This window comes from Macaca thibetana, chromosome 15, assembly GCF_024542745.1.
Source record: "Macaca thibetana thibetana isolate TM-01 chromosome 15, ASM2454274v1, whole genome shotgun sequence".
NCBI classification, from domain to species: Eukaryota; Metazoa; Chordata; class Mammalia; order Primates; family Cercopithecidae; genus Macaca; species Macaca thibetana.
Window position 1 is genome coordinate 61,141,873 of NC_065592.1, and position 12,765 is coordinate 61,154,637.

Consider the following 12,765-nt stretch of genomic DNA (forward strand, 5'->3'; position numbering starts at 1 on the left):
TCCTTCCTGCCTCCCCGACACTGTTGATTCCTCTCTACTACGGCGATTCGGCAGAGTCCGGGGCCTTCGTCTCCCTCCCCACATCTGAGCTGCTCCATCCATCCCTATAACCCTCTGCAGGCAGCATAATAGTTAATACCAAACAGACACTTGCTAAGTGTTGATTTAAACTAGATTCATCTTTTAAAAGATGTGAGTTATAATTACATTTGACTTGTGTAAATTGAGCTATTAATCCCAAAAGTTAAATTTCACTCCAGTGGATTAAAAACTTCCTCCAGACTGGCCGGTGGCTAGTGCCTTTTGTCCCAGCTACTAAGGAGGCTAAGGCAGGAGGATTGCTTGAGGCCAGGAGGTCATTGCTGTAGTGTGCCATTATGGTGCCTGTAAATAGACTCTACATTCCAGCCTGGGCAACATAGCAAGACCCCATACCTAATAAACAAACAAAAAAACAAAACTTTCTCTAAATCACAACTACCTTAAATTGGCTTTAAATACAGCCCCTTTGTAACCTCAGGTTCCACATCCACCTATTCAACATGGATCGAAAATATTCAGGGAAAAAGAAACAGTAAAAAATCATAACACAACAATAAATAATAATACAAATAAAAAGCAATGCAGTTTAACAACTATTTACACAGCATATACATTGTATTAGGTATTGTAAGTAATCCAGAGATGATTTAAAGCACACAGCAGGAGGTGCAGAGGTAATATGTAAATACGATGCTATTTTATATATAAGAGTGGAGCCTCTGGGATTTTGGTATGCGGGTTGAGGGGTCCTGGAACCAATTCCCTCGAATACCGAGGGCCAACAGCATTTGCTTTATCACATTGGACAACGTGTAAAACACCTGGGGCGAGGAGTGAAAACTGAATTTCTAAGGGAAGAGAGGAGAGGAAAAGGAAGGCAGAAACATGCTTGGAAAAATCCAGGGAAACATACCTGGGCCCACAAAGAGATTACATAACTTGGCGTTTTGAGACAATGGGCGACCTCTGGGATGATTAGGAACTGGGAAGGGCTTCGCTTGCGCCACATAGCAATGCCTCAAAGAGCCACAAGATGGCAATATTACTCCAGGAGAGTCTCCGTCCCTCTCACCCCGGTAGCCAATGGCTTTCTTTGTTCACAGGAAACCCTCTCTCGCAAATATCATCAGTGCCACTGTACGTTTTCCATTACTTCAGGCTCCTGGCCTTACCTTCAGCCACTTCCCTATCACTAGCCCAAATATAAAAATAAACTACCGCTATTTGTTACATCTTAAAAACAGCACTTTGGTTTCTGCTCTCAATTGCCAAAGTAGCTGAATCAAATGTTTTGTTTTAATGAGAAGCATAAAATAAACAAAAACCCAGATGAGGGTGATCTCTTCCTTTTTGTGAGTTAACACCCAGACAGACTTCCCAGGTAAACTAGATGTCGCCAGACTGGAGACAGTTAAGAGACAGAAGTGCCACTTGAGACAAGATTCAGTTCTCCAGTGGGAGACAGGGGCTGCCAGCCCTCTTAAAACGGTGTGGGAAAGAAGGCTGAGAACCCGCTCTGTAGAGAGTGGAGAACAAAAGCTCAAATACCATCTTTTAACTTATTATGAAAAAATCCAACTATGCAAAAGTAGACAGAATGGTATGACAAACCCAAATACCATCTTAAGAACTGTGAAACTGTAAACCAGGAAACAGTCTGCAAGGAAAAAATCTAAGTTTCCAGTTTGTTGAGGACCCCTAAGATGTAAGTTACCAGAACCCTGGGTCTGCCCATTCCAGCCCTTTATAGTACAGTCCTTTAACACAGTCTTTCAATGTAATGCTCTTTTAATGAAAAGTCCTTAGAAGAGTGGGAGAGGCTAGGCCCTGAGCTCTGGTCTTCAAAGGGCAAGCTGGAAAAGGGAGCAGGGGTGGCTGCATCAACTCCTGGTCAGACTCAGAAAAAGAGGTCACCCATGAGGAGACACAGATAGTCCAGACTGTCGGGGAGAGAGGCAAACACACCCGTGCCAGTGCCCCAAAAGCAGAGCCCTCAACTTCCTCAGCCACTGTCCCTGACCATAGCCTCAAAAAAGTTCAGTCCTGAAGAGTAACCAATTTCAGCACCAAAAGGATTTGAAAGGTTGCTTAGCCTCCTGCTGGGCAGAGGCTCTTTACCTGGATGGACTACCAGAGATATCTGAACACCCAGAAAATTATATACTGATTGAATGTCCCTTATCCAAAGGGCTTGGAATCAGAAATGCTTGGATTTCAGATCTTATCAGACTTTGGAATATTTGCATTATACAGCATCCCTAATCCAAAAATCAGAAATCTGAAATGCTCCAAGGAACATTCCCTTTGATGGTTATATAGGTGCTCAAAAAGTTCCAGGTTTTGGAGAATTTCTGATTTTTTATTTTTGGGTTAGGGATATTCAACCTGTACATGGACGTTTTCCTACAGCTTTTCTATTGCCAAAGAACTTTGGGGCCACTCCTTGTCCCCTCACCTCTGCCAGAAAAAAAAAAAAAAAGTCTAAAAAAACCACTGTAATGATACAGATAATGCTTAACCAGTCTTTCTTCTCTTATGGTCTTTTTTTTTTTTCTTTGAGAGAGAGGGTCTCACTGCTTGGCCCAGGCTGGAACACAGTGGTGCGATCTCTGCTCACTGCAACCTCTGCCTCCTAGGCTCAAGCAATCCTCCCATCTCAGCCTCCTGCATAGCTGGAACTACAGGTGTGCATCACCACACCTGGCTAATTTTTGTGATTTTGGTAGAGACAGGGTTTCACCATGTTGCCCAGGCTGGTTTTGAACTCCTGAGCTCAAGCGATCCACCCACTTAAGCATCCCAAAGTACTGGGATTACAGGCGTGAACCACCGCACCAGACCTGTATTTGAGATTTATATCTATATGACATGACTATAGAAGTTTTAGTAAAAATAAACTGTTCTTAGGTACTTTATGCTGGAAATATTTTCATGTATTAACTTCACAGCTCTGAGAAGAAACCAACAAGTAACTACAATTATTTTAAGCATTTTTAATAACAATGGTACCCAATTCATTAACAAATGAATTTAGGCAATGTGCTTTGCTCTACAATCCATCAGATACATTTTCACCGCAGATAGTTCAGAAATCATTTTGGAAATAGACACACACGTACATATTCATTTGCTGAAAATGCCACTTACAGCTTTAATATCAAATATAGTTATCATAGTTCACAGAAAAAGTATAAAGTGCAAAAGCTCCACTTCAAAAGGCCTTAAATCACTCCCAAAGCAATGGGGATTAAATTTTACCACAGCCAGTGGGCATGCCACCCTTATACAGCACATCTACATAAGGTATATAACAAGGTATATATCTGAAAATACGAGATTGCTCTGATTACATATTGTGGTTATAAAATAGTTTTAAATCTGGTTTAACATATAGAGAAAGATACAATTCAAACAATTAGTCCTATAAAGTAGGGGTCATTTTTTTTTAAGTTTGTTAAGGGAATTATGTGTATAAAATCCATTGAGAATCCCAATCTGGCCCAAGACTTCTCTTTGGCCAGCTGGAATAATAGCACCTAGGCAAAGCCTTGGCTATGGAAGCGTTCAGATTAATTTCAGTGTAAAAGGAGCTAGGAGAGGGGCCCTGACCGGGTGAGCTTCAGCATCCACCTGTCCCTCAGAGATGGTTCCATGTCTGCCCCAAGGGATAAAGAGCCAGGAAGACTCAAATCCCAGTCCTGGGGACTCGACATGGCACTGGCTCATGGAAGCACGATGAACTGGCGAGAGAAGTTTTACACACCTGAGAGATCCAGTAAGTGGAAGAGGTGGTTGTATTTTTACAAAGCCTTGTGTTTGATGACCATCAAGCTTTGTCCCTCAACAGAACATCTTTGATCTACAATTAATGTTTTAGGCACTCTTCACTGGACAAGCACAGAGTTCCCCAAAAATGCAGCCCATCCCCAAATGGATTCAGACATCTCATCTCCACGCACCTTAAATGTGTTCACAGAAGGACTTGATTTATAATGATGTAATAAAGGGAAGAAAAGATTACTTTTTCTAATCAACAACTAAACACTGTAAAACATGAATCACTGACGGAAATGATCACTCAGAAACATGAATGGTTTTTTATAACCTAACTCCAGTTTCTGCTGGGTCTTGATCTTGGGCAAATTCTGACCAGAACAAAATCTGATTAGCCATGCCAAGTAACCACCACCATGACCTAACTCCTAAGTGTCAGCCCTACCGGAGGGAGGGAGGTTCTTGACTGCCCATCAATTAATGAAATAAGCTGTTCATTTTTTACAATCTGAACATATCAAAATCTGTACAGTCACATATTTAACAGCTATTTATGATGACTCACCAAGCCAAGTGCAGAGGCACATCAAAAAGTAGAATTCCATTCATTACTTTTTAGGGCCCATTCATGTCAGGCTTGATTAAAAAGGTAGACTCAGTAGTCAGTCTCAGAAGTCAATGATCAGCATTCAAGCATATAGCTAACTCTAGTGTATTCCAAACCCACACTTCATGAAAAAATACACAACTGGCATGTATATGCCATTCAAGCTACAGGATAAATGTCAACTCTGAAAGACATCATTTATTTACAACTATATTGGGGGGAAAAAGAGGAGACTACACCAAAATATTAACAAGGATTATACCTGGGCAATAGAAATATGGGTTACCTTTTTTTTTCTTTGACTTTTCTGTAGTTTCCCAATTTTCTTTAAAGAGTTTGTAGTGCTTTTACATAAATGAGTGATGCCATAAATCCAACTTAAAATAAGATGGGTATATTTCTACTCTTTTGGTTTATATCCCATGCTGGCAAGCTAGAGTGATTTCTGTTCAAAAGTGAAGTAATGTTTTGTCCTCCTCAAATATACTCCATTCGACATTTCTTTCTCAGCTCATCTCTTTAAAACCGTTTCTAGAAACACATTCTGCTTCTCACATTAAAAAAAAAAAAAAAAAAAAAAAAGCTGGGCTTAAAATATACAACAAACCCCCTACCTTGGAGCATTTATACCATAAAGTAGATGAGACCAGAATCCATGCCTGATAAAGTCAATCTAAAATAAGAATGGTCTGATATTTGCCTTTAAAAAATTCTAGACTTGGCCGGGCGCGGTGGCTCAAGCCTATAATCCCTGCACTTTGGGAGGCTGAGACGGGCGGATCACGAGGTCAGGAGATCGAGACCATCCTGGCTAACATGGTGAAACCCCGTCTCTACTAAAACATACAAAAAACTAGCCGGGCGCAGTGGCGGGTGCCTGTAGTCCCAGCTACTCGGGAGGCTGAGGCAGGAGAATGGCATAAACCCGGGAGGCGGAGCTTGCAGTGAGCTGAGATCCGGCCACTGCACTCCAGCCTGGGCAAAAGAGCGAGACTCCGTCTCAAAAAAAAAAAAAAAAAAAGAAAAAAAAAAATTATAGACTTGAAACCCAAAGGACTTAACAGCAGTTCTGTTCCATCAACCACATAGGTCTCAAAGAGGTACATTAGAAGTTCTACGAATATTTAATTCAAATATCGTTTTAAAAATATTTTTTAGGCCAGGCGTGATAGCTCATGCCTATTCCCAGCACTTTGGGAGGCTGAGGCGGGCAGATCTCTTGAGCCCAGGAGTTCGAGACCAGCCTAGGCAAAATGGTGAAACCCCATCTCTATGAAAAAATACAAAAATTAGCTGGGAGTGGTGGCATGCACCAGTAGTCCCAGCTCCTAGGGAGGCTGAGGTGGGAGGATCACTTGAGCCTGGGAGACAGAGGCCACAGTGAGTCATGATTGCACCACTGTACTCCAGCCTGGGTGATACAGCAAGATCCTGACTCAAAAACAAAACACACTCTCTCTATATATATAAAAGTACAATAAAGCAACATATACACTCATTCAACACCTAATTTTTCTACTTTGGAAATTACCAATTTGTTAATTTGCATTTTTACCACCTCATATATTATTAAGTAAATGCTAGAAATTTGACCTTAAATTTGAGTTAATAAAATACAATTTATTTCACACACTGGGGTTCCACAAAGATTTCTTACTACAAACAGGGTTCTGCTCTTGAACAAGCTACATAATTTGATAACCACAGATGTAGCATAAAGTCATTCATTTTTAAACTCTAAATTCAGTTGCTTATTGGGGTTTTCACCTTGGATCTTGTACAAATTCTAACTAGAGTAAGAGTTCCTGGATGTGCCAAAAATCATCACCTTCCCAACTCTTACATATGTAGGACAGTGACATGACTCCTGCCCACACAAGAATGCACCTGTCCTGCCCTCTCCCAACAACGGAATGTTACAAAGCAGGACATGCCTGAGTTAAAATGAGTATCCCTGAGGTTGATAATTCCCACCATGCACCTTGAAGACAGTTCTTGAATCTTGCATTCAGCCGGATGAAGAGAAGATTCATTGTAGCCAATGTCACATTAGGTGAGAAAAATTCAGAAGGCAACAGATTTGCACTGCTGCATCAGCGGCCCAAACTAGCCCGTGAGTGCATGGTTACTGCCAGCACTTGAGAAAAGTGAGCCGTTGGATACTCTGGGAAACCCAGAAAGCACCTTCTACCGCAAGAGTGAATAACATGATGCCCACAGAAAACACAACAGAAACAAGAAGTGAGATTCTTGAAGGTAATTTCCAGAACAGTACAGCATACTGGAGACTTTAAATGAGAAAAAGTTTCCAAAAACTTCATGTGTGCTCCAAATTTTGAACCAGAACCCCCACCACAATTGTGAGGAGCCTTTTGGTAAACTTACGGAGGTCAAGTCTTAAAGATGGTGGGTCTGTGGGAATGTTCATGCCATAATTCTTCTTCTCTGTGGATTTGAGGCTGCTGAGCTGGGGTGGGAGGGGGAAGCGGAAATGATGTCAGTATTTAAAAACTGTGCTCATCTTCAAGAATGGCCTACAGTGGAGTGTAGGTTTTGGCAGAGAGGGTTTTACGCATTAGCTTCACCTTTATCTGAAGTCTCTCCATCTCTCCACAGAGGTAGTAGTAAAAGGATTCACAGATGCATGTTAGTTGAGAAATGCAAGTGAAAAACTAGCCTTTTTTAGCCACAAGTCCTGTGTGTGTTTCATCTGTTTGGTTTTGTTTAAGGACAATTACCCCAAAGGAAAATCTCTGGCATCTTCCATCAGAGAGTCAGAGGGTCTTGTCTGTCATCAGTAGAGTCCACTCCAAGGGTGCCTGGGAATGGTGGGGTCTGGAGCAGGCCAGCTTTCTCCAGGACGAGATGCATTGTACAGGGCTGGATCCCCCAAGGGACTGCTCTGCCATGGCCATTAAGGACGCAGCGCAACAAGTCACTGCATCTGGAAGCGATGCTGAGAAAGATGCATCTAGTGTCCCTAAGCCCTCCATTTTCCGTCTTTGGGAAAGGAATAGACACTTTTCCCCTTGCACAGGGGAATCCTGGTGGTCCACAGACATATTAGTGAGAGCCTCAGCAAACAGATTTTTGAAAAGATAGCCCACATCCCAACTCTTCGAAATCCCTTGGCTGTCTTCCTAGCAAAGGAAGCCCACTGCATGAGGGGCGATAAGCAGAGAAGCCAGCCACCACCTTGCCATCACGTGATCTTGACTGATGATTTCTTGTTGGCACACAGAAGGGACACGTAGGGGACACCAATGAAGGCCCATTTCTCACTAGGCCAGAACTTGATGACAGGGCCTTGCTCAGGAATCTCTGAGGCAGCATCAAAGTAGGCAAAGCATACACAGCCCAGGTAGGCAGCAAGGCAGATGAGGATGTGCCTGCAGAGGGAGACAAGAGGTGAGAACCTGATGAGCATGAAGACTCCGCTGGCCTGAGTTCAGCCTGCTCCTTCTTCCAGTGTAACCACCCACCTTGCTGACTGTACTTGCAGCCCAGGGGCCTCTTCTAATTAGGAAAGGATGAAGATTACCAACAATCCCTGGAACAGCAGGATGATAAATCTTCAGCAATTTGGGACCCCTTTTAGAATGTTCTAAAATATTGCTACTGGATAATAGGAACAAATGTGCAAATAAATGCCTTTGGGCCTCAAACAAGAAAACTGAGGCCCAAGGATTTACAAGAGAGGTGCTAAGACGGAAGTAACTGAGCACATCTGATTAGATCCCACCTTGTCACTTTAACAACTGGTTACAGATATTTTATGTCCTTCATCAGGAATAATTTTATGTTGATTAAACCACTTTTGCAGTTTAGTGGAAATTTTAAAAAATTTATCCTCACTGGGGCCGGGCGCGGTGGCTCACGCCTCTAATCCCAGTACTTTTGGAGGCCAAGGCAGGTGGATCACGAGGTCAGGAGATCGAGACCATCCAGGCTAACAAGGTGAAACCCCGTCTCTACTAAAAATAATAATTAAAAAAATTAGCCGGGCATGGTGGTGGGCGCCTGTAGTCCCAGTTAATCGGGAGGCTGAGGCAGGAGAATGGCGTGAACCTGGAGGCGGAGCTTGCAGTGAGCTGAGATCACACCATTGCAGTCCAGCCTGGGCGACAGAGCAAGACTCTGTCTCAAAAACAAACAAACAAAAAAATTTATCCTCACTGTACCTGTAAAAAGTTTTAATTTAATATTAATCTTTATCAAACAATAGACCATTTAAAAGCATATAATCCTTTCTTTTTCTTTTTTTTTAGATGTCACCCAGGCTGAAGTGCAGTAGTGCAATCTTGGCTTACTGCAACCTCTGCCTTCCAGGTTCAAGCAGTTCTCCTGCCTCAGCCTCCCAAGTAGCTGGGATTACAGGTGCCTGTCACCAGGCCCAGCTAGCTAATTTTTGTATTTTTAGTAGAGAGGGGGGTTTCACCACACTGGCCAGGGTGGTCTCGAACTCCTGACCTCAGGTGATCCACGTGCCTTGGCCTCCCAAAGTGCTGGGATTACAGACGTGAGCCACTGCGCTCAGCCCAAAGACAGTATTTTTATAAATTTTGATGGTGGTAGGGAGGGGGTCTTTTTAAAAATTACACAAAATCCAGAAACTCTAAAGAAAAGATTAACAGATGTGACAACATGAAAGTTTGAAACCATTATGGCACAAAAATATTAACATACTGAAAGACAAACAGGAAACTGCGGTGGGGGGCAGGGAATATTTGCAGCACATGACAAAGTTTAAACCCTTACATACAAAGAACACTAAAGAAATTAATCAGGGTGAGGGTGGGAAGCAGGTGAGAATGGTATGAACAAGATTGGCCTCATGTTGATATTTATGGAATCTGGGTGTTGCCTATATGGGGGCTCAATGTATTATTCTCTGCACTTGCGAAAATGTTGCAAATATGCATAAGTGGCACATAGTAATGACTGTCTACTATGTGCCAAGCATAGATGCTGGATCTAAACTTTTTTTTTTTTTTTGAGATGGAGTCTCACTCTGTTGCCCAGGCTAGAGTGCAGTGGTGCAATCTTTGTTCACTGCAATCTCTGCCTCCCGGGTTCAAGCGATTCTCCTGCCTCAGCCTCCCAAGTAGCTGGGACTACAAGGAAATGCCACCACACCCAGCTAATTTTTTGTATTTTTAGTAGAGACGTGTTAGCCAGGATGGTCTCGATCTCCTGACCTTGTGATCCACCCACTTCGGCCTCCCACAGTGCTGGGATTACAGACATGAGCCACCGCATCCGGCCGATATAAACTTTTAAAAATAGAAACACTCAATAGACCAAAGAAAATTAAAAGGGGAAATACACGTCACAAATTTACATCTGAAAAGATGCCCAACAAAAATACTAATTTTGTTAAAAGACATAGTAATAAAAACAAAATATAATTTTTCTCAATCAGGTTAATGGGGATTTAAGTTTCCAGTATATGTGAAAGTGTGGGTAAAAGATGCTCTCTTACAGACTTCAGTAAACAGTGTTAATGGTACAGTTTCTCTGGATTTGGCAATATATATTATTAATTTGATATGAAAATATTCAGAAACTCAAATCAATCTAGGTGTTCATTATAAAAGTGTTTGCAAAAGTGGAAAATTAGAAATAACCTCAATGTCCATTATCAGAGAGAGGCTGGTTAAATAAATTACAAAGCATCCATATTATGAAGTATTAATTAGACAAAATAATAAAGATTTTATATGTATGTACTGGTATGGAATGATGTCTGTATAGCATTAGATCTATGTAGTATAGATTTAAGTATTTGGTTGGTTAAAAAAAAAAAAAAAAATTGGGGCCGGGCTCAATGGCTCATGCCTGTAATCCTAGCACTTTGGGAGCCCAAGGCAGGTGGACTGCTTGAGCCCAGGAGTTTCTGACAAGGCTGGGCAACATGGCAAAAACCCATCTCTACAGAAAAATTCAAAATAAATTAGCCTAGTGCAGTGGCATACACCTTTAGTTCCAGCTCCCTGCAGGGGTGAAGTGGGAGAATCACTTTCAGTCCGGGAGGCAGAGATTGCAGTGAGCCGAGATCGCCCCACTGCACCCCAGCCTGGGCAATGGAGCAAGACTTTGTCTCGAAAAAAAAAAAAAGTTTGCATCATGTATAGAACGATTCTATTTTTTTTAAGTAGATATATATATGTGTGTGTGTGTACATATAAAATCTCAATGGATATATGTCAGACTGTTAACAATTATGTTTCTTTGGGGCATAGAATTATAAGAGCCATTCTTTCTATACTTCTTTGTTGTTTAAATTTGTTATAAAAAACATATATGTCATTTTACAACTGGAAAGAAAAGATGGTTCAACTTTGAAAAAGCAGAAATAACACCAAATTCAGAAACAAATTAAGTTTGAATCAACATTATTACATAGTTTAAATTTTGAATTTGACTTAAATCACTAGTGTGACAAGGGGACTTAGATAGATAAAAATGACCATCTTGATTGAGGTCATTTACCTAGTGTACACGTTTCTCAAAATTCACAATATACACATAAAATCTGTGTGTTTTGTTATCTGGAAATTACAATTCAACAAATATATAAAGTATATAAATTCGCTAGTATTAGTTGAGGTTGAAATCTAAAAAATGTTGAACAATGGATCCTAAGACTGTAAACTCCAACTTGTGCTGTTTGAGTTTTGTCTTTTGCAAATACTCCTTGAAGTCCCCAAGTCTTAAATTTAGAGTAGGGTGGGTCTCATGGTAAACATATAGAAGTTCGCATGAGCAAGGGAACGTAAGTGAATTCTATCAAATTGTGTATCTTTAGCCCATCTCTGGATAGAAGTCAACCTTTTCCTGAATCTAGATCTAACAAAGTTTTTCCATTTCTTCACCACTAGAATTCCTTCCTGGGTTCCCTCTATCTATAGGGGATAATCTACAGCAGATTTCTCCTCCTCGTGATCTTTTGCAATCAGAAGTCCTGGAGGAGAGAAAGGAAAGATCACTCTGGGTTTGAGGCTGAAGCAGTTCTAGGAAGAAAGCCACTCCGATTTCCCCCAGCTTTCTCAGAATCGGATTCTGCCTGTATTTTGTAACCCACTTTTTTTTTTTTTTAACTTAGTGTATCCTGAGCATTCCAAAGTATAGATGCTCCAACTTGCTATTATTGAACTCCAAGGCTGTTTTCTACAGAAACAGGTGGGTGATATTAAACAATTCACTTTAACTCTCTGGTCTTCTGTATCCACTTAGAGAAATAATGGAAGAGAATGTCCCTAAATGGCCTGTGCGGCCCCTCCTTTCACTTGGTCACTCAGACCCTAAAGGTGGGGTTCCTACTGAGGACACTCCCAGCCCTCACATCACCTCTTTCCCCAGCTTTCCCCTACCTCTCCCCTCCCCTAACACCTAGCTAGAGCTCAGGTTACAGGTTCAGTTCTCAAGCTCCTTTAGGCTTTAATGATGGAGTTAGAGGTAAGAAACTGCAGACCTAAGCATGACAATCAGGCCTTTTGTTCCAGCTAAGCCTGCTCCCTGGAGTCAATTCAGCTTTTTACAAAGTGAACTTTCAGTGGCTTCTGAACCATCTGACAGTCCACCTGAGGAGAGAAGGAAGCCAGCAACCCCCAGGACACCTGTGCACCACCTGCAGGGTGAACAGAGCCCAACAGCAAGCGCAAACACACCTGTCCCCAGCCACCTCCCCATTAGCAGGGGCTTACCACACGCAGTGCAGGTAGGGGAAGTTGAAGGACGACAGCAGCTCGCAGAAAGCTCGGTCACTGATCCAGCAGAACAGGGCCAGGGTCCACCAGAGGCCCGAGAAGAGGCCCAGCTTAAACACACGCACGTTGTCACATCTGCATGGGGGTCCAGAAGGTCACTCACCGTCAGAACTGGTCTCTACCTCCTCGCCGGCCACCTTTCCTCTGTCTCCTTCGCTGGTTCCTCTCATGCCTACAACCCCTTGGCACTGAAGTTCTTACCCAACACACAGTCACTCCACAGTCTCATGGATGTAAATACCATATGTACACAGATGGCTTACAGACACCCTTCCCACCCAGGCTTCTCGCCTGACTCCAGACTCATACACCCAACTACGTTTTTGACATGAGCACCCTAATATGGATCTAAATTTAACAAGTCCATAACCTATTGCTCTCCCAGTCCTTCTCCTCCTCAGACAGCCCACATCCAGTCCATCAGCTCTCCCTTCAAAATATCTCAAACCTGACCTTTTTCCAACACCTCCCTCTAGATCCACGCTACCACCATCTCATCAGTCTCCTTCCACCCTTGCCCTTACAGCCAATTTAACAGCCTCCAGCATCTTCCGGTTTAACCAGAGGGAAAGC

At 42.3% G+C, this 12,765-nt stretch overlaps 1 protein-coding gene across 4 annotated transcripts in view; it reads right to left on the reverse strand.

The window, feature by feature from the left end:
• Positions 1-3,024: 3,024 nt before the first annotated feature.
• The window catches only part of ACER2 (alkaline ceramidase 2), a 52,773-nt gene continuing 43,032 nt past the window's right edge, over positions 3,025-12,765 (reverse strand). For 2 of the 4 annotated variants that reach the window (XM_050761341.1, XM_050761340.1), the window contains 2 exons: positions 12,130-12,267; positions 3,025-7,812 (listed from right to left, as the gene is read on the reverse strand). In XM_050761341.1, the coding sequence (XP_050617298.1) occupies positions 7,499-7,812; positions 12,130-12,267 (452 nt within the window). In that variant the 3' untranslated portion in view covers positions 3,025-7,498. The remainder of the gene's footprint in view (positions 7,813-12,129; positions 12,268-12,765) is intronic. The other 2 variants (XM_050761342.1, XM_050761344.1) reach the window with 2 other exon arrangements.